At 42.3% G+C, this 22561-nt stretch overlaps 1 protein-coding gene and 1 long non-coding RNA gene across 2 annotated transcripts in view; both read left to right on the top strand.

The window, feature by feature from the left end:
* Positions 1-17472, top strand: part of LOC124290878 (prostatic acid phosphatase-like) — a gene marked incomplete at its 3' end in the record, with an annotated part of 24215 nt that extends 6743 nt beyond the window's left edge. Inside the window, exons 3-10 of the mRNA XM_046727724.1 lie at positions 2148-2240; positions 3985-4137; positions 5561-5650; positions 8341-8427; positions 9261-9387; positions 9957-10039; positions 10890-11061; positions 17447-17472. Of these exons, the coding sequence (XP_046583680.1) occupies positions 2148-2240; positions 3985-4137; positions 5561-5650; positions 8341-8427; positions 9261-9387; positions 9957-10039; positions 10890-11061; positions 17447-17472 (831 nt within the window). The remainder of the gene's footprint in view (positions 1-2147; positions 2241-3984; positions 4138-5560; positions 5651-8340; positions 8428-9260; positions 9388-9956; positions 10040-10889; positions 11062-17446) is intronic.
* LOC124290891 lies at positions 17473-22561 on the top strand. Its single transcript, XR_006902072.1, has 2 exons — positions 17473-17566; positions 22279-22561. It is a non-coding gene; the product is annotated as an uncharacterized LOC124290891 (long non-coding RNA).

The raw sequence follows: 22561 nt of genomic DNA, 5'->3' as shown, positions 1-22561 counted from the left end.
GCCAAATTCCAGTTGCACTGCTTTTATTGCAATATGTAATGGCAGAAATATGCTACTGAATTATTCAAAGTTTAGAAGAATAATGTGCTGAGATAATTATGTTTATAATGTCAGATTTATTGTTATTTATTTCTCAAAAATTGACTTGCACCTGGTGCAAGTTAGACAAATAATTAGGTTGCAATGTGTAATATTGGGTTGCACCGGTGCAAGTAACAAAGCACAAAATTGAGCCCTGTGTTACACAGGCAGATTTAGGTAATTTTGTCAATAAACACCTGAAGGAATGATGGTGTCCATGTGGGTAGCAAAGTACTGTAAGTCCTCATGGCCCGTAGTATGGTGATGCCATCTGTTGCTGGAGAGCGACAGCTCATTTCTATATTGTGTTGTTCTGATAGAAATTAAATTTTAAATTCTGTTTCTGTGACATTCTATTTTTATTGTCCTTTGTTGACAGGTGTTTTATGATTTAAGAGTATTTTATATTGTGTTGTCATGAATAGTGATAAAATTTTAAAGTTACATGCCACTTTTAAACCTATGTGTGTGATATTCTAGAAATTGTATTGACCTTGTCAACAGATTTTACATTGTATTCTATTTATTATCAATGTACGAGTTATTTTAGTCGGTATGTCTGAAATATTACAGATGTGACTTTAGTTTAAATCTTCACTCACTCACTCACTCATAGTCATACAGGCAGACGAACTGTGTAAAAAACAACAGTACAGTTTCAAAACATGCAGAAACCACTTTTCTCACATGTTCTAATCAGGGTTTTACGTGACGCAAAAATGTGCATCCAGTACGCACAAATGCAGAGAATGGACGCAGAAAACCCACGATACGCAGGAGAGACGCACAAATATACCAAGAGCGAACCTATACCTCATCAAGAGTAGTTATCCAGTGTTCACGAATGGTGTTTCAAAGTAACAGGACATTGCGTCCTGTAAGTTTCAGAGGTCTGTTCGACCCACTGAAAATTCACAGGACCCATAGAATAAAAATTAAACACACATTTCAGATTTAACACTTCTTATAAGTGGCATTGAAATTATTAACAAACGTAAAATTTGTAAACAGCAAACAAGTGTGATGTGTCACATACGACAACTTCAGTCAAAGTCATTGTGAAATATACAGTCGGACACTGTGGCTGGCAGGTGGTAGACTTCCACCGGACCACCGGAAAATCTGCCGGATTTGTCAGAGGGTCAGACACTATTCGTGAACACTGGTTATCTGTCTGTTATTTCACCCATCAGTCATGACCATTGTCCACGTGATCACTGATTCATCCCAGGCTCTGAAGTAATTATCTGAACGTGCACTACACGTATACAATACACCATTTTAAAACTATACAGAACCCTCAAATTACCAGCAAGGACCTGCTAAATTTATTGATGGTGGTCCCCTGGACCTCCATGTTTGTATGGCAAGTTAAAACTCTGTACTAATGCTTGAGGAGGATGTTCATCAGCCACATTTTCCCAGAAACTCTGTCCAGGGGTAGCTGTAGGAAAAAAAGCTTCACATTCCTAAAACGCAGAGCCCCAAGAATCTTTCGTGTGCATGCCTGAGCCAGAAAGCGTCAAGGTCTCTTGGGGGATGTGGGGTCCCCCCATAAAATTTTGAAATGTAGACATCATTTCCTTGCATTTCAGAGCATGTTGTCATCATTCACAAGTCAAATTACCTGAGAGAAACTTTATTGTATTATGTAGTTTCCTTGGGTAAAATACATATTTCAGGTAATTGTTCCCCGAATACAAAATTCTTTGCGTGCAGAACATGCATGTAGAAAATATCGTGCGTGAAATGTAGATTTATTTGCGTGAACCATGCAAATGTTTGCATTAATGTGGATACTGTGTCCACTTGACAACGGAGGCTGTTGTCATGTCATATCAACCTTCAGCAAACATTTAATATGAATGAAGGAAAGATGCATGGGTTCCTGAACCAATCACATGCAAATTTTCAAATGTCATGGTTTCACATGTGAGCTAAAGAGTACGCTGTGTTGAAGCTGCAAATATATTTTCACAGTTATATGATCACCTGTTAACACATACATTATTATTTTTGTGTGTTACAGTTGTGCATTAACAAAGTTTTTCATCTAAATGTTGTAGGTGGGCATGAAACAGATGTATGAAGTTGGTCAGTTCATCAGAACACGCTACGTAGGTAGTGGCTTCCTAACAGCTAGCTACACAAACACAGAGGTAAGTCTGTTCATCAGAACACGCTACATCGGGAGTGATTTCCTAACAGCTAACTATACACAAACACAGAGGTAAGTCTGTTCCTGAGAACACAATATATAGGTAGTGGGTTCCTAACAGCTAGCTACACAAACACAGAGGTAAGTCTGTTCATCGGAACACAATACGTAGGTAGTGATTTCCTAACAGCTAGCTACACAAACACAGAGGTAAGTCTGTTCATCAGAACACAATACATAGGTAGTGATTTCCTAACAGCTAGCTACACAAACACAGAGGTAAGTCTGTTCATCAGAACACGCTACATTTGGAGTGATTTCCTAACAGCTAACTACACAAACACAGAGGTAAGTCTGTTCATGAGAACACAATACGTAGGTAGTGGTGGTTTCCTAACAGCTAGCTACACAAACACAGAGGTGAGTCTGTCTGTTCATCGGAAACAGCTACTACTAAACACAGAGGTGAGTCTGTTCTTCAGAACACTCTACATGTAGGTAGAGTTTCCTAACAGCTAACTACACAAACACAGAGGTAAGTCTGTTCATGAGAACACAATACGTAGGTAGTGGTTTCTTAATAGCTAGCTACACAAACACAGAGGTAAGTCTGTTCATCGGAACACAATACGTAGGTAGTGATTTCCTAACAGCTAGCTACACAAACACAGAGGTGAGTCTGTTCATCAGTACACGCTACATTGGTAGTGATTTCCTAACAGCTAACTACACAAACACAGAGGTGAGTCTGTTCATCAGTACACACTACATTGGTAGTGATTTCCTAACAGCTAACTACACAAACACAGAGGTGAGTCTGTTCATCAGAACACACTACATTGGGAGTGATTTCACTGCACACATTGGTGAGTGATTTCCTAACAGCTAACTACATAAACACAGAGGTGAGTCTGTTCATCAGTACACACTACATCAGGAGTGATTTCCTAACAGCTATCTACACAAGCACAGAGGTGAGTCTCTTTATGAAGCTGTTCGAATGACATAAAAACTGTTCATTAGTCTTTTCACCTGAAATATTAGCATGTATAGTTTTCTTGTACTTGCTATGCTTGTACTTATGAACATGATGAAGTACTCATGGTTTACAAGTTAAAACTTCAACAGTGGATATGAATAAAATGTTGGCTAAGAGGAATGACTCTTTTTGATAGACAACTTCTTTTTCTTGCAATATACATTTTGGTGTAGATATTAACACTGTTATCCAGAAAATGTAGGTTGGACAAAAATTGATACTTTTCTGACAAATATCATAGCAAGTGTTGATTTACAATTTCCTATACTGTCTGATATGCTATGGGTGGTGGTGTTGCCTAGTAGTTAAAGCGATCGCTCGTTACGCCGAAGACCCGGGTTTGATTCCCCACATAGGTACAATGTGTGAAGTCTATTGCCGGTGTCCCCTGTGATATTGCTGGAATAGTGCTAAGGCGTCGTAGCTCCATACTCACTCACTCACGATATCATTCTATGGGTTTCCAAAGCTTTGTGAAGGTGAGCTTCAGAATACGAGTATTATACTTTCCATATTCATAGACTCGTAGGAGCATCGGTAGACAATGCTGCAATGATGGGGGATTGTTTTATCGTATACTTCTAAGGGAGTTCAGATAGAATTTAATATCTTTGCTAACCTGGGAATAATGTCAATTTCAGTAAGCCTGCCCCTTGATAGTGTGGACCCTTGTGTCATTTACATGATTATCATGATTTTGTTGTAGATTCACGTCCGGAGCACAGACGTTGACAGGACGTTGATGAGCGCCTACAGTGTTCTCACTGGCCTTTATCCACCAGAGGGCAAGCAAGTTTGGAATGGTACATTACCATGGCAACCAATACCAGTTCACACAGTTCCTAGGTCAGAGGACTATGTAAGTTGTGTTGTCTATGTCCAAAAGTAAATACTAATTTGTTCATCTCCTGGGATGATGGCTGGCCCATTTGTTTAAGGCGCTGCAGTAGCCATCAGCTTTTAGAGAAAATACAAATTTACTTCATAGGTTGTGATCTGCTGTGATGTAGATATAGTGCTGACACAGATGTGCTGTTGCTCTGATATAGTTATGACAACTGTGATGTAGCTGTGATGTAGCTCTCATATAGCTTAGACAGGTGAGGTGTAGCTATGATATGGCTGTAAAACAGCTGTGCTGTGCTTCTCATATAGCTGTGACAGCTGTCCTGTAGCTCTCACATAGCTGTAACACAGCTGTGATATAGCTGTTCTGTAGCTCTCATATAGCTTTAACACAGCTGTTCTGTAGCTGTCATATAGCTTTAACACAGCTGTGGTATAACAGTTCTGTAGCTATCATATAGCTTTAACACTGCTGTTCTGTAGCTGTCATATAGCTTTAACACAGCTGTTCTGTAGCTCTCATACAGCTTTAACACAGCTGTGATATAGCTGTTCTGTAGCTGTCATATAGCTTTAACACAGCTGTGTTATAATTGTTCTGTAGCTCCCATATAACTTTAACACAGCTGTGATATAGCTGGTCTGTAGCTGTCATATAGCTTTAACACAGCTGTGATATAGCTGTTCTGTAGCTCTCATATAGAGCTTTTACACAGCTGTTCTGTAGCTGTCATACAGCTTTAACAGAGCTGTTCTGTAGCTGTCATATAGCCTTAACACAGCTGTTTTGTAGCTGTCATACAGCTTTAACACAGCTGTTCTGTAGCTGTCATACAGCTGCTTAACACAGCTGTTCTGTAGCTGTCATACAGCTTTAACACAGCTGTTCTGTAGCTGTCATACAGCTTTAACACAGCTGTTCTGTAGCTGTCATACAGCTTTAACACAGCTGTTCTGTAGCTGTCATACAGCTTTAACACAGCTGTTCTGTAGCTGTCATACAGCTTTAACACAGCTGTTCTGTAGCTGTCATACAGCTTTAACACAGCTGTTCTGTAGCTGTCATACAGCTTTAACACAGCTGTTCTGTAGCTGTCATACAGCTTAACACAGCTGTGATACAGCTGTTCTGTAGCTGTCATACAGCTTTAACACAGCTGTTCTGTAGCTGTCATACAGCTTTAACACAGCTGTTCTGTAGCTGTCATACAGCTTTAACACAGCTGTTCTGTAGCTGTCATACAGCTTTAACACAGCTATTCTGTAGCTTTAACACAGCTATTCTGTAGCTCTCATATAGCTGTGACAGGTGTTCTGTAGCTGTGGTATAGCTCTCATAAGGTTGTGACTCAGCTGTACTGTCACTGTAGCTGTCGTACAGTTGTAACACAGCTGTTCTGTAGTTATTGCTACACTGACCACTTGTCTGTCTTCAGCTGCTGTACCTGCACTGCCCCACGTATGAGAAAGCGTATGAGGAGCTGCTGCAGAGTCCTCCCATGCTGAAGATACAGAACCAACACAAGGTAGGCTGACTGGATGATGGGGAGTCCATTACTTATTTACTCATACCACTAGGGGTGGGCGATAATACCCAGGGCTCCAGATAAGGGCTGTATCGGCGTATGTACGGATAAAATATATGCAATATGGTAGGAAATAATTTAGAAAACATAGCAGATACGCACCACAGCAATGGTGTACGGTCTTAGAATCATTTACAGACTGAATTTGTTTCATTGTTTTTTCTACCTGTTTACACAAGAGTAGCAATGTTGTGGTGCATATATGAAATGAAACAGAAGCTTACTGATACTCCATTAAATTCCATTCTGTAATCGAAATGTACTCTTTCAGTTTTTCCAGTACTCCTATATTACAAAAAATAAGGAGTACATACTCCTGATGTTGAAAAATTATCTTGAGCCCTGATACCGGTTTACCTCTATATTGCAATTCGAACTTCACAATATGATATATTGCGGTACACTTTTTGCAAACCGGTTCTCCCGATACGATCTCTAATTTTCGTGATGTAGTCAACACTTCTAATAACATTTGTATTTCATTTATATTATTATACATTAATAGTTTTGAGAATGTTTATTGGTCATGTAATTGCATTTGCATGATTTTCAAATCATGTAAATAAAAGAATAGATTGTTACCGTCACTCATAGGGTTAAACAAACCAAAATGGCGGACACCGCTTCAGACGCTTTTTCACGAGTTCCAAACTTTAGAGGGAAGTCTTCAAATTGGAAACATTTTCAATTGATCTCTTGTACAATTACATCTGAGTCCTGACAGTGGCCAGTGGCATTATTCCAAAAGAAAGGAAACAGTAATTTCATTACTTTAACACATGTGTTACACTTTCGCAATATATTGCAATACATATTGCAATATGCCAACACATATCACACAATATCGCAATTCGAAAATTTTGGCGATACCCAACCCTACATACCACCCTTGAAGATCCGGGATAAAACTGGTCTTCCGCAACCCATGCTTGACCTAAGAGGATTGGGTGGTTAGGCTCGCTGACTTGGCTAACACATGTCATCATATCCCAGTTGCATAGATTGATGCTCATGATATTGATTACTGGATTGTCTGGTCTAGACATAATTAATTACAGACCAGTCCCATCTATCTGGAATATTGCTGAGTGCAGCGTTAAACAACAAAAAAAAACATCAACTCATACAGTTGCCCATCATGTCTGTCACCATTCTCTTCCCACAGAGGTTACTCCTGTCATATCTTCCTACGTAACCTCTGTTCTAATACGGCCCTTTCATGGTGTGAGCGTTCAAGACTCGTGATTGGAGACAATCAGATTTAGTTGTGCAATCAGCAACGTTGTTTCAAAAGTGATCATTCGCAAGGCATCGGTAATTTCCGTATGCTTCGAGAAAACTAAACTTCTTCCCCTGCGCGATGCGCAAACGTTTCTTCTAGACAGAACTCAGTTATGTTATGGCGGATCAGTGGCGTCTCCATCGCCCTCGTTGACAACGGACAAGCTAGCCATTAAACGTCTTGTGTGTAACATCAACACAAGTCCCCGGCAGATGGGGGATATTTGTGGCCCCACATTTGCTTGTGTTAGTCAAGTTGAATCTAAGTCGATGTAACAGGTGTTCTGATTGGATAGAAAGAAGGGAGATAATTTGTGTTGCGATCTTTTGCCGCTAGGGGGTTTTACGAGAACCGGGGAAATATGGCCGTATTAGAACAGAGGTTACGTAGGAAGATATGACAGGAGTAACCTCTGTGGGAAGAGAATGGTCTGTCACTGGCTTCACTTCAATATATTATTAACAGTAATGGATATTCTTAAAGATGTATCAATAATTTTCAGATTTAACCTTCATGCCCCAATAACATAATGTTATCAAATTACTGGGAGTCTAACCAAACCATTATCTCTCTAATACAAGGAATTTCTTACCCACAAATATTCCTCAAAAGCAAAGAAAACACTTTCTGTAATATATGTTTCAAAAGTAATGGTAGTTTCATATTTGATACTATTTATTAAACTTTATTTTAGATTAACTGAATTGTAAATTTTGATAACTATATTACGCAATATATACACAAAGCACCCCCTGTCATGTCTCATGATTGAATGAGCCCTGATCTTAACCCTTTGGAGCATATGTGGGACATGATTGGTCGTCGGGTGTAGCAAAGGGATCCTCTTGTACAGAAGGTACTCCAAATGGAAGCTGTTTTACACGAGGAATGATGTAGACTGCCCCTTCAGAGGATCAAGAGGCTGACAGGGGGTTCGAGGAGGAGAGTGCTGGCTGTCATACAGTCACATGGAGGTCACACTCAGTATTGACCTTGAATCGTGTAAGACATGCAAAATGACATTTTGAATGTTCATATTCACCAATAAATTTAACATTTAAACATTCCAGGGCCATACTTATACAGACATGGTTTCGTATGAAAAGCAGCGATTTCTCGAAATGAGCAATTATAATCATAAAATCAACATGGATTCCAATCATTTCATTGTCTGTTATAAGTCAAAGGATCATACGGGTCAGAAAAACTTGTTTTTCCATCGTGGTCACCATGAGAAGTTTTATGTATGTGTTGAAAACTTATCATTGCAAAAACACAGGGGGTGCTTTGTAAGTTCTTTGTGTACAGTTGTCCTGTTAATTATAACATGAGACATTGTTATTTCCAGGACCTTATAGACTACATCTCACAGCATTCTGGTCTCAGCGCTACTCTTGGCAGCCTTCTTCTTATAATGGATCCTCTTCTGTGTGAGGTACCGGATACATTCAGCAATTATTTTTTTTTAGAATTAAAGTACATCATTTTTTATAGACGATAGTGCAGTTGTAAGGCATCTGCCTATTACGCTAAAGGCCTGGGTTTGATCCCTGGTGGAGGCACCTAGGTTGAGGTCCAGAGGTGGGCACATTTGCATAGTATCCTTACACAAGCTACTTAGATCCACATTATCTCAATTCACCCAGCTGTAAAATGGGTCCCCGTGAGGATGTTCCGGCAATGTGAGTGTTTAATTCATTGCACCTAACAGGCAATATGGCTGTATGATCCCCAGGGAGTTGAAAAAGTATCGGAAAGTGTGATAGTTCCCTGTGCCTGGGGATAGTAATGTACATAGCGCTGTGAGCAGGCAATGTGCCTGGATATATCACCATATAAGTGGACTATTACTACTACTATTACAGACAGTACAGACAGTTTGATGAAATTATGTGTGGAAGAGTGGTCAGTGTGAGATGACCCGCTGGTTTATGTTGATTTCATGCAATGGATTTTAAGATACTCTACTTAGCAGATATTTGATTTTCTGTAAAAGGGAAATGAACATTTCAATATGGCAGCGACATGATTTTTTACAGTGTTGACTTTGAATATGTGGGGCAGTGGGGTAGTCTAGAGATATTTATTTGTTTGCTCATCATGCCAAAGACCCAGGTTTGAGTTCCCAAATGGGTACAAGGGGTGAAGCCCATTTGTGGTTTTCCCCCTGCTGTGATATTGCTGTTATATTGCTAAAAGTGGCGTAAAACCTTACTCACTCTCTTGAATATGTCATTAATACCCATCACTGATGTTTGATGTGTCCAGAAAATAAACAAGAAGCCCTATCCACCATGGCTGATAGTAAACGACACAGCAGAGATCATCCTGAAACTGATAGATTTGAAAGTTCAAGTAAGGACAAACACTCCTGAACTGGCTCGCATCAGGGGAGGTAAGTCTGTCTCTCAGATAACAGCAAATTACAATACTAACTACTATTAGTCTAGCGTCAGATGCCATGGTGTCACATGACTTCAGGATCAGAGTGCTCTAGTTTGCTATTGTGTGCAATATATTACCGCTGATGTACCACCCGTGAAGATCCGGGTTAGAATTGGTCTTCAGCAACCCATGCTTGTCATAAGAGGCGACCAACAGGTTAGGGTGGTCAGACTCGCTGACTTGCTTGACACATGTCATTGTATCCACAGGCGGATCCAGAAGGGGGATGCAGGGGTGTGCACACACACACACACACACTTTTGTCCTGAAAGTTTGTTCAATGACCATTGAAACTCAGGTAAAAATGAAGAGTGCACCCCCCTTTTCTCAAAAAGCTGCATCCGCCGCTGGTATCACAATTGCATTGATTGATGCTTATGCTGTTGATCACTGTATTGTCAGATCCAGACTTGGTCAATTACAGATTGCTGCCATATAGTTAAGAGATTGCTGAGTGCGGTGTTAAACAACAAATACATATGTGGTTATTGATTCTAGATCATCTTTCTGTGTCTACAGGTCCACTGCTTGGAAGAATGATACAGAACATGAAAGACCACATCACTAATAAATTGTCAAGGAAAGCTCTTCTCTTCTCAGCAGTGAGTTCCCACTGCAAAATGTTTAAATCATTATTACCAATCATTATTGAAAAGATAAGCTTTAGGTTCTGTAATTGGCAAAAAATGATGGAGCGAAGGTTTAGACATTCTTCCCATTTCCTGACAGACACAAATGTGGATTACCTGACCCTGAGCCCTGTTTTTTGTTTTTATGGAGCTACTTCTCAATATGTATCTGAATGGATGAGAATTTTCCTTGTATCAGCAAAATTCTTAGGATTTAGTCACATCAAGGGATATTGTTATTATACATAAATCATATGATTGCAAAATTCCATTTAAGAAAGTTGTCAAATGTAACATGTGTTACATTTGGGATTACACTTTCTTAGTAAAGTACAAATTCTAGTACTTTTTGGGTTGAGTCATCCAGGATTTGAACCCTAATAGCCAGCACACAAAGTCAACCGCCTAACCCGCTCAGCCATGTGACTTCCACAGAATGGAATTCGGACAAATGGTCGATTAGGTTAACAAATATGTACTTTACTAAGAAAGTGTAATCCCAAATATGTCATATGTTACATAAATCATTGTCCTCCAGACCCTGTCTAACTTAATTTTATTTGTTTACGATAAAAGAAACTACCATTTTCATCCCTGTATCACTATCCTGGTATCATCTGTATCTTATGACACCAGGATAAATTTATTGTGCTTTGTTATTGATAAATCAGTCATTAAAGAAAACAGAAATATCAACGAAAACCAAACCTGACTCCCAACCCTACTCTCTGATGCACAGTAATGGGTAATATGTTTTTAGGGTAGATTTAACACTAACTTATGTTTAATAATACCTAAAGTCTTCATCTTATCTCACCTTCAGCATGACTCCACAATCGAAGCGTTTCTAAGTGCACTGAATGTGTTCAATCACCGATACGTCCCGTACGGATCCAGCGTCTATGTAGAACTACATGAAATCAAGGATGCCCCTGTTGTCAAGGTGTTCTATAGAAATGACACAACTGCTGAACCATATCTGCTCGAATTATCAGGTAATGGATGAACATCTGTGATATGAGGGGATATCAAAAAGTTCTAATTATCGCCATGAATTTATTGAGAAATTATGACGAAAATTTGAAGGTAACATCAGTGATCCTTATCTAGTATATGGACCCAAAACTATTTACATCTCTTTATTCAATCTTGTGGAGGGTTGGTTTTCCATGAAATCAGGGGGGTCTATTCAACCGGTCTGCACAAGGTCAAGAAATGTTGGGAGAAATGTGTCTTTCTGGATGGTGATTATGTAGAGAAGTCTTAAGGACAAGAAATCAAAATAAAGTTTCTACTATGTCTTGGTGATAATTAGAAATGTTTGATACCCCCTCATAGCTCAGTTAAACAATACAGTAGGGTAAGGTCATGAGGATGTAAAAGGTTTGGTCATCTCGCAAAAATGGTAAATATACTTTGATGAGCATGAAAAGTTTGCAATCCTTCTGTTTCAGTAATTCATGTGCAGCATATGGATGTTGTTTAACACTGTGGATTCGTAAACAATTTTAAGTACATATTGGGGTCTCAAAGTGTAACCGGAGTGGTTTGGTATATACCACAAAGGCAAATAGTTTTTTTGTAGATGTCAGTTTAATGGCAATAACTGAAGAAGGCCCTGTGATAAGCTGTTGATAGCTGTGACCAGTGACCAGACAGACTGAGGTGAAAATGATAGCTGACCCACAAAACACCCTGCTATTGAAACTAAGGGGCCTGGGGCTGGGGCAAGACAATAGAGACAATAGACAACGTGAGCGCAAGGGTGACCGTGCTATTGTGAAAGTGAAGCAGGTTAGATTGAGTGGTTAAGCTAGGGCTAGACTTAGTGATTAAAATACAAATTAAAATACACTTGCTTATATGTACATAATTACATACTCCTACATTCTTCCCTCCCAGGAAAATGGCGTCTCTGTCATTCTGTGTTCTGGCGAGTGAGAATGTTTAGAAAAAGCTGATGTCGGTGCAGTCTCTTCTAATGTTCCAGCATTGGTTAAATGCTCTAGGTACCGAACCCTAGCCATCCAATCTGGTTCTGCTGTGATATGGCTAAGTGCATACTGTCCTGAACGCACCCAACTAGGGGGTTGCCTAGCACCTGTTGACCTTCGTGGAACAACATCGAATCCATTAGCATCTGGAGCAGAGTCATCTGCGGTGTCCATTTCTTCAACTGCTTCAGGTGAAGACACGCGGTCCAGAACATCATTATTTGCTCCTGCTTCTTCATTCTCAGGAATGACATCATCTCTGTGTAGTTCTGGAGTATTAACACCAGCGTCTTCATCCACTTCATCATCAGATGGATTCACCTCTGTTTCTCCCTCTCCTGGGATGTGACCGTCGTCACCAGAGATATGTTCTGCTGCTACCTCAGCCTCATGATCGTCACCACTTTCGCCTGAGTAGCAGTATCCGTTATCTGCAGAAACATCCTGTTTGGTATCTGTAGGAATACCAGAAGCTGCAACACCTTTTATTTTTGTGGATCTCTACAATGATGTCTTCCTGGTTGGTGTTATCAATTGGTAGTACATTATCTGACCTTGGTTGTGGTCCAGATCGTCTTGGCCTTGGTACGGGTTTGGGTCTGGATGATGGAGACTCTGCTTCAGGTGATGGCTCAGCATTATCAAAGCCATGAAGAGTGCCGATCGGCAAAGGGAGATTCCTATGCAAAGTCTTCTGTCCGACCTTCACCATTCTCTTTCTGCACTACAAAGGCGGGAACATCTTGATTAGGCTGGGACAGAATAATGTAAGGATCCTCCTCCCACTTGTCTGAAAGCTTATGTTTACCATCAAATGCCAATATCTTTACTAGCAGCTAGCGATCTCCAGTCTGCAGTGTGGCTCCCCTCACCCGTATGTCATATCCTTTCTTCTGCCTGTCACGAGATGTTTTAGCTGAAGCCAAAGCTAGTTCATATGAGTCCTTCAATCGCGTTTCTGGAGTGATCTGGTATACTCAGTGAGTGGCGTCTGTGTCATTCCAAGTTCTAATCCAAAGGCAAGATCGAGGAGAGAGCGTGGTTCTCTACCACCAAACATTAAGAAGAGCGGTGACTGTCCAGTTGAATCATACCGTGTGCAATTATAAGCATGTGCTGAGAGGCCCAATGTGAGATTTCCAATGCGGCTTTTTTCTTGTCAGGGGACAAAGTTCCTAACATGTCACATAATGTGCGATTAAACCTCTCAAGCACATGCGTTACCCATGGGATGATATGGTGTTGTTCTGGATTTCTTCATGCCGGTTAATAAACACAATTCCTTTATAAGATTTCCATCAAAGTTGGCACCTTGATCAGAGTGTATGCGCTGTGGAATCCCATAATGCGATGAAGTTGTCAAAGAAAGCTTTTGCTGTGGCTTTGGCTGTCATGTTGTTGGTGACATATGCCTGTGCATATCTGGTGAAGTGATCCGTGACAACTAACACACAGTGTTTGCCTCCTTTGCATGGTTCAAGGTCCAAGAAATCCATTGATACTAACTCTAGTGGCTGAGTTGTTTCAATTCCTATGAGTGGAGCTCTGGTTGGTTGGAGTCTTCCGGCAGATGCATCTCCTGCAATTTGTAATCCATTCATCAGCGTCTTTAGACATGCGAGATTAGAAGAATCTGTCTCCTCAAGAGAGACAAAGTTCGATCTCGTCCTGGATGACCCATATTGTCATGAAGGCCTTCTAATGCATCTTTGATGTACTCAAGCTGGTAAACTAATTGCTGTCTAGTTTGTCCGTTAATTGACACTTCTCTGTACAAAATTCCCTGTTCAAGATGAAGATTCCTAGAGATCTTGAGCAGTGCTGAATGAGTAGGGGAATCACAGAAATCCTGTCTCCTTGGTTTGTTGTTGGGTTGTAAACATCTTGTCCATTGTCTCAAGATAAGGTCCTGGTACTGTGCCTTTCTCCAGTCCCGTTTTGACATCCTGGCTAAAGGGACACCAATAGTGTCTAGGTTCTCTTCCAGAGTAACGTCAGCCTGCAAACATAAACTCTCAACATAAGGTTGGGTATGAATGACGTTGCACACAGCCTTTACAGAGTAAGCCTGGCATATGCTCATGTCCTCCACTTGTCTCTAGGTCTGGTAGACGTGACATACCATCTGCATCTGCATTGTTGATTCCAGGCCGGTGCTTGATGTCAAAATCATAGGCTGCCAAGGATGCTAACCATCTATGTCCTGTTGCGTCAAGTTTAGCTGAGGTTAGAATATAGGTCAATGGATTGTTATCTGTATAAACTCTGAACTTGGTACCATAGAGGTTGTCGTTGAACTTTTCAGTAATTGCCCACTTCAAAGCCAGGAACTCAAGGCGATGTGCAGAGTAGTTCTTCTCAGCTTTGTTTAGTCCTCTACTGGCATATGCAATAGCTCGCTTCTTTCCATCCTGCTCTTGATAGAGGACAGCCTTGAGTCCATGTGTACTAGCATCTGTATGGAGCTCAAATGGTAGGCTGTAGTCTGCATAGGCTAGAATAGGAGGCTTTAAACCAGAAGCTGTTTTAAGTGATGGAATGCCTTCTCTTGCTCAGATCCCCATATCCACGGCTGTTGGGCAACCTTCTTCCGTGTTCTCTTTGTCTGTGTTGGTGGAGGCATAAGACTTGACAGGGCTTAGTGATTGCAGCAAAGTTCTTCACAAATCTCGGTAATACCCTGCAAATCCAAGAAACTGTCTAACCTCTGCTGGATTCTTTGGTTAGGGCCATGTCTTTATCTTTTCAACTTTAGCGGATCTGGTTCAATGCCTTGTCCTGATACAATATGTCCTAAGAACTTGATCTTGTCTTTGAAGCTGCACTTATCTGGAGCCGAGCTTGAATCCATAATCTCGGAGCCTCTTAAACACCTTTTTAGCCTGTCCAGATGTTCTTCAAAGGTATCCGCAAAGACAATGACGTCATCCATGTAGATAAGGCATATCTTTAAGTGCATATCTTCAAAACAGTCATTCATGAGGCGTTGATAAGTGGCGGGACTGTTGCACAAACCAAAGGGCATCCGGTTGAATTCAAAGAATCCGAGGGGTCCTACGGAGAAAGCAGTTCTCTCCTTGTGATGTTCTTCTAAGTCAACATGGTGGTATCCGCTCTTCATGTCCATTGTGGAGTAGAATTTTGATCCTCTAAGTGTATCAAACATCTCCTCAATCCTGGGGAGAGCGTAGGAATCCTTAATAGTCCTCTGATTTAGCTGTCTAAAATCAATGCACATCCTTAGCGTCCCATTTCTCTTGTGTACTAATACCACATTGGAAGACCAAGGTGATCGTGATCGACGGATGACTCCACTTGCTAATAGTTGGTGCAGATGATCTCTTACTTCAGCATGCATAGATGGCGGAATTCTCCTATGTCGCTGTTCATCTATGAGATCTATCCGGTGTTTCACTGCAATAGTGTGTCCAAGGTCAAGATCACCATGAGAGAATATGTCCAAGTAGTCCGAGATAACCCTTAATCCCTCTTCGCATTGAGTGCCTGAGATCTGTGAAGTTTCTATATCCATCCTATTAAAGAGTGAATCCTTGTCCTGTGACACATCTGTCATAGAAGGCTGTTCTTCAACATCAACAGGCTGTATCTCACACACAAGGGCACGGGGTTGAATGACTACCGTTCTTGTGGTAATATTTGAAATGTTGACATCTACAAATCCTCTCTCTCTGTATGTTATCAAGCTGGGTGAGATGTCAAGATCATCAGGAATAGCTGAACGGCTAGTACTTTGCAATATAGCACATGTATTGCGCGGTAAGGAAGTGCCTTGTCAATGTAGCCAGTGATAGTGACTTCTGAATTGGGTGGGATGACAACCTTCTTCACTCCTGCACACTTGACTAGTCGAGCTTAAATTCTCGTCGAACAAGATCCCGTTCCTGCAGTACCATACACCTAAAAGCTAAATACCAAGGTGTATAAAGGTTGGCATCTTGCAGAAACTTCTCCCCATGTAGTTGTCTACAGGTTCCTAAGTAAACCGATAACATATTGGTCCCAAGTAAAACCGGTACCTTGTGATTATAGTTGCTTGTAGGAACGACAAGCAGAAGACATGGCTGGCGTTCAGCATCAATCCCATTAACCTCTAAGTCCAGCTGAATGTAACCTGAGTATGGCAGGGGCTGTCCATCAGCACACTCAATATCCAAGACACACAGCATAGTTATCCTCTTCTCTTCATATATATAAATGTCATTCACAAAACGCACAATGGGATATACAGAATGTGACACGCGTTTCAATCACAGTCAATATCACTTGCACAATACAAGAGTCTCAAATATCTACAAGCCAAGTAGTAAGCTCAAGGCCGAAACTCATGTGTAACAAAGTGTCTGGTTGTGTACCGTAGTGTTACATTACTTGGTCATTACGGTTCCCTTCCATCTATGGAAAGTTGATGTCCATCGTTGTCCCTTGTCACTGGTTGCATCACTGTTACTTCTGAACATCTAGATCCTGCCGACGACGCCAATGTAACCGGAGTGGTTTGGTATATACCACAAAGGCAAATAGTTTTTTTTGTAGATGTCAGTTTAATGGCAATAACTGAAGAAGGCCCTGTGATAAGCTGTTGCTAGCTGTGACCAGTGACCAGACAGACTGAAGTGAAAATGATAGCTGACCCACAAAACACCCTGCTATTGAAACTAAGGGGCCTGGGGCTGGGGCAACACAATAGAGACAATAGACAACGTAAGCGCAAGGGTGACCGTGCTATTGTGAAAGTGAAGCAGGTTAGATTGAGTGGTTAAGCTTGGGCTAGACTTAGTGATTAAAATACAAATTAAAATACACTTGCTTATATGTACATAATTACATACTCCTACAAAAGCTGAAACAAAAAGGCCAACCTTGAAATCTGTTTCAAAGGGAATCTGAAATGAAACCTACCGCCATGATTGTCATAAGTCTACGTTAAGGTAGGGGTGTTACGGTCACCTAAGCACTAAGATCACTTCGTACAACAACACCCTGGGCCCCATAAGACAAAGCAATCATAGAGATATGACACTTGTAATCCTATGTTAAAGTAGGGGAGTTGTGGCCACCTTAACGCTAAATTCAATGCCACCCTGGGCCCCATTAGACAAAGCTGTCATGGAGATGTGGCACTTGTAAGCCTATGTTAAAGTAGGGGAGTTATGGCCACCTTAGCGCTAAGATTAACGGCACCCTTGGCCCCATTAGACAAAGCAGTCTTGGAGATATGGCACTTGTAAGCCTATGTTAAAGTATGGGAGTTACTGCCACCTTAGCTCTAAGCTCAACGGCACCTTAGTGCCACACTTGTTTATGGAACTGACTGCAGGACTTTCTCTGAGTAGGGTGATAAACACCAAACACGTTTATGCTTCAGGCTGTAGTGACCTCTGCACTGTGGTGGAACTGGAACGACTCACCCAGCATATGATACCAGAAGATTCCAAGGCTATGTGTGAGGGTGACAGCCACACATCACACAGGGACCACCTGTCAGGTAGGGTATTATAGGATTGCTATCTTGATGTAGGTGTGAGGGTGACAGGCACACCACACAGGGACCACCTGTCAGGTAGGGTATTATAGGATTGCTATGTTGATGTAGGTGTGAGGGTGAAGGACACTCACCACACAGGGACCACCTGTCAGGTAGGGTATTATAGGATTGCTATGTTGATGTAGGTGTGAGGGTGAAGGACACACACCACACAGGACCACCTGTCAGGTAGGGTATTATAGGATTGCTATGTTGATGAAGGTGTGAGGGTGAAGGACACTCACCACACAGGGACCACCTGTCAGGTAGGGTATTATAGGATTGCTATGTTGATGTAGGTGTGAGGGTGACAGCCACACATCACACAGGGACCACCTGTCAGGTAGGGTATTATAGTATTGCTATGTTGATGTAGGTGTGAGGGTGACAGACACACATCACACAGGGACCACCTGTCAGGTAGGGTATTATAGTATTGCTATGTTGATGTAGTTGTGAGGGTGACAGACACACATCACACAGGGACCACCTGTCAGGTAGGGTATTATAGGATTGCTATGTTGATGTAGGTGTGAGGGTGACAGACACACACCACACAGGGACCACCTATCAGGTAGGGTATTATAGGATTGCTATGTTGATGTAGGTGTAATGGTGACAGACACACACCACACAGGGACCACCTGTCAGGTAGGGTATTATAGGATTGCTATGTTGATGTAGGTGTGAGGGTGACAGACACACAACACACAGGGACCACCTGTCAGGTAGGGTATTATAGGATTGCTATGTTGATGTAGGTGTGAGGGTGACAGACACACATCACACAGGGACCACCTGTGAGGCAGGGTATTATAGTATTGCTATGTTGATGTAGGTGTGAGGGTGACAGCCACACATCACACAGGGACCACCTGTCAGGCAGGGTATTATAGTATTGCTATGTTGATGTAGGCGTGAGGGTGACAGCCACACATCACACAGGGACCACCTGTCAGGTAGGGTATTATAGTATTGCTATGTTGATGTAGGTGTGAGGGTGACAGCCACACATCACACAGGGACCACCTGTCAGGCAGGGTATTATAGGATTGCTATGTTGATGTAGGCGTGAGGGTGACAGCCACACATCACACAGGGACCACCTGTCAGGTAGGGTATTATAGGATTGCTATGTTGATGTAGGCGTGAGGGTGACAGCCACACATCACACAGGGACCACCTATCAGGTAGGGTATTATAGGATTGCTATGTTGATGTAGGTGTGAAGGTGACAGACACACATCACACAGGGACCACCTGTCAGGTAGGGTATTATAGGATTGCTATGTTGATGTAGGCGTGAGGGTGACAGCCACACATCACACAGGGACCACCTGTCAGGTAGGGTATTATAGTATTGCTATGTTGATGTAGGTGTGAGGGTGACAGACACACACCACACAGGACCACCTGTCAGGTAGGGTATTATAGTATTGCTATGGTGATGTAGGCGTGAGGGTGACAGCCACACATCACACAGGGACCACCTGTCAGGTAGGGTATTATAGTATTGCTATGTTGATGTAGATGTGAGGGTGACAGCCACACACCACACAGGGACCACCTGTCAGGTAGGGTATTATAGGATCGCTATGTTGATGTAAGTGTGAGGGTGACAGACACACAACACACAGGGACCACCTGTCAGGTAGGGTATTATAGGATTGCTATGTTGATGTAGGTGTGCGGGTGACAGCCACACATCACACAGGGACCACCTGTCAGGCAGGGTATTATAGTATTGCTATGTTGATGTAGGTGTGAGGGTGACAGACACACATCACACAGGGACCACCTGTCAGGTAGGGTATTATAGGATTGCTATGTTGATGTAGGTGTGAGGGTGACAGACACACACCACACAGGGACCACCTGTCAGGTAGGGTATTATAGGATTGCTATGTTGATGTAGGTGTAATGGTGACAGACACACACCACACAGGACCACCTGTCAGGTAGGGTATTATAGGATTGCTATGTTGATGTAGGTGTGAGGGTGACAGACACACACCACACAGGGACCACCTGTCAGGTAGGGTATTATAGGATTGCTATGTTGATGTAGGTGTGAGGGTGACAGACACACACCACACAGGACCACCTGTCAGGTAGGGTATTATAGTATTGCTATGGTGATGTAGGCGTGAGGGTGACAGCCACACATCACACAGGGACCACCTGTCAGGTAGGGTATTATAGTATTGCTATGTTGATGTAGATGTGAGGGTGACAGCCACACACCACACAGGGACCACCTGTCAGGTAGGGTATTATAGGATCGCTATGTTGATGTAAGTGTGAGGGTGACAGACACACAACACACAGGGACCACCTGTCAGGTAGGGTATTATAGGATTGCTATGTTGATGTAGGTGTGCGGGTGACAGCCACACATCACACAGGGACCACCTGTCAGGCAGGGTATTATAGTATTGCTATGTTGATGATAGGTGTGAGGGTGACAGACACACATCACACAGGACCACCTGTCAGGTAGGGTATTATAGGATTGCTTATGTTGATGTAGGTGTAATGGTGACAGACACACCACACAGGGACCACCTGTCAGGTAGGGTATTATAGGATTGCTATGTTGATGTAGGTGTGAGGGTGACAGACACACACCACACAGGGACCACCTGTCAGGCAGGGTATTATAGGATTGCTATGTTGATGTAGGTGTGAGGGTGACAGACACACATCACACAGGGACCACCTGTCAGGTAGGGTATTATAGTATTGCTATGTTGATGTAGGTGTGAGGGTGACAGACACACATCACACAGGGACCACCTGTCAGGTAGGGTATTATAGTATTGCTATGTTGATGTAGTTGTGAGGGGTGACAGACACACATCACACAGGGACCACCTGTCAGGTAGAGGGTATTATAGGATTGCTATGTTGATGTAGGTGTGAGGGTGACAGACACACACCACACAGGGACCACCTGTCAGGTAGGGTATTATAGGATTGCTATGTTGATGTAGGTGTAATGGTGACAGACACACACCACACAGGACCACCTGTCAGGTAGGGTATTATAGGATTGCTATGTTGATGTAGGTGTGAGGGTGACAGACACACACCACACAGGGACCACCTGTCAGGTAGGGTATTATAGGATTGCTATGTTGATGTAGGTGTGAGGGTGACAGACACACACCACACAGGGACCACCTGTCAGGCAGGGTATTATAGGATTGCTATGTTGATGTAGGTGTAATGGTGACAGACACACACCACACAGGACCACCTGTCAGGTAGGGTATTATAGTATTGCTATGTTGATGTAGGTGTGAGGGTGACAGACACACACCACACAGGGACCACCTGTCAGGTAGGGTATTATAGGATTGCTATGTTGATGTAGGTGTGAGGGTGACAGACACACACCACACAGGGACCACCTGTCAGGTAGGGTATTATAGGATTGCTATGTTGATGTAGGTGTGAGGGTGACAGCCACACACCACACAGGACCACCTGTCAGGTAGGGTATTATAGTATTGCTATGTTGATGTAGGTGTGAGGGTGACAGACACACAACACACAGGACCACCTGTCAGGTAGGGTAATATAGTATTGCTATGTTGATGTAGGTGTGAGGGGTGACAGACACACACCACACAGGACCACCTGTCAGGTAGGGTATTATAGGATTGCTATGTTGATGTAGGTGTGAGGGTGACAGACACACACCACACAGGGACCACCTGTCAGGTAGGGTATTATAGTATTGCTATGTTGATGTAGGTGTGAGGGTGACAGACACACACCACACAGGGACCACCTGTCAGGTAGGGTATTATAGGATTGCTATGTTGATGTAGGTGTGAGGGTGACAGACACTCACCACACACAGGACCACCTGTCAGGTAGGGTAATTATAGTATTGCTATGTTGATGTAGGTGTGAGGGTGACAGACACACACCACACAGGACCACCTGTCAGGTAGGGTATTATAGTATTGCTATGTTGATGTAGGTGTGAGGGTGACAGACACACACCACACAGGGACCACCTGTCAGGTAGGGTAATTATAGTATTGCTATGTTGATGTAGGTGTGAGGGTGACAGACACACACCACACAGGACCACCTGTCAGGTAGGGTATTATAGGATTGCTATGTTGATGTAGGTGTGAGGGTGAAGGACACTCACCACACAGGGACCACCTGTCAGGTAGGGTATTATAGGATTGCTATGTTGATGTGGGTCAGGTAGACATTAAATAGGGTCCCTCTTCGGATTTCGGGGCAGGAGAGTCATCTGCATTTCATTGCTTCTTTGGAAACTCAAAGAACCACAGCTTCATTTACACCTCCTGAGATGCTGATATTTGGTGCCAAATCTGCAGCAATCGGCAGTAAATATTTCAAAATGGGACTTTAAAATTTCATATATTATAACTAAAACACATTCTTCATCAAGTCAACTGATATTTCACTGTTCCTCTGTTAACAAGACTTAAGAGAAGAATATCATTCATTTTATGTGATTGAATTGGAACCAATATTACGATTAAATGGTAAAATACCAAGAGAATATATATCTCTAGAAAAATAATATTTTTTAAAGAAAATAACATGTTTCCAAATTTTCCAGCCAAGGTCACTTAATTTTACAAATCACTGTATAGCCATTCCTTGCCTTCTCTGTCCCACAGGAGCAACTGTAGCTGTAGCTGTCCTCATCCCGGTCATCCTGGCCATGTTCCTGGCCATCCTGGCATACAGGTTTATGCAAGAGAGGAAGCGCCAAGCTTTGTACCGATACCGACCAGTCAACGAACACTTGTGACTAGCGCCGTGTCGGATCTGCCGGTTCAGAAACATTCCGCTTTTGATCAAGTCTTGTTTTCTCAAAGTAGCAACATGTTTTCCTCGGAAGAAATGCAAATGATCCAATGATCCATTTTTCATATACTAGATACAGTCTTTTTAAAAATA

Source organism: Haliotis rubra, unplaced genomic scaffold, assembly GCF_003918875.1.
Source record: "Haliotis rubra isolate DU_JTF1 unplaced genomic scaffold, ASM391887v1 Scf477, whole genome shotgun sequence".
Classification (NCBI taxonomy): Eukaryota; Metazoa; Mollusca; class Gastropoda; order Lepetellida; family Haliotidae; genus Haliotis; species Haliotis rubra.
This window is presented reverse-complemented; position numbering and strand designations above follow the sequence as displayed.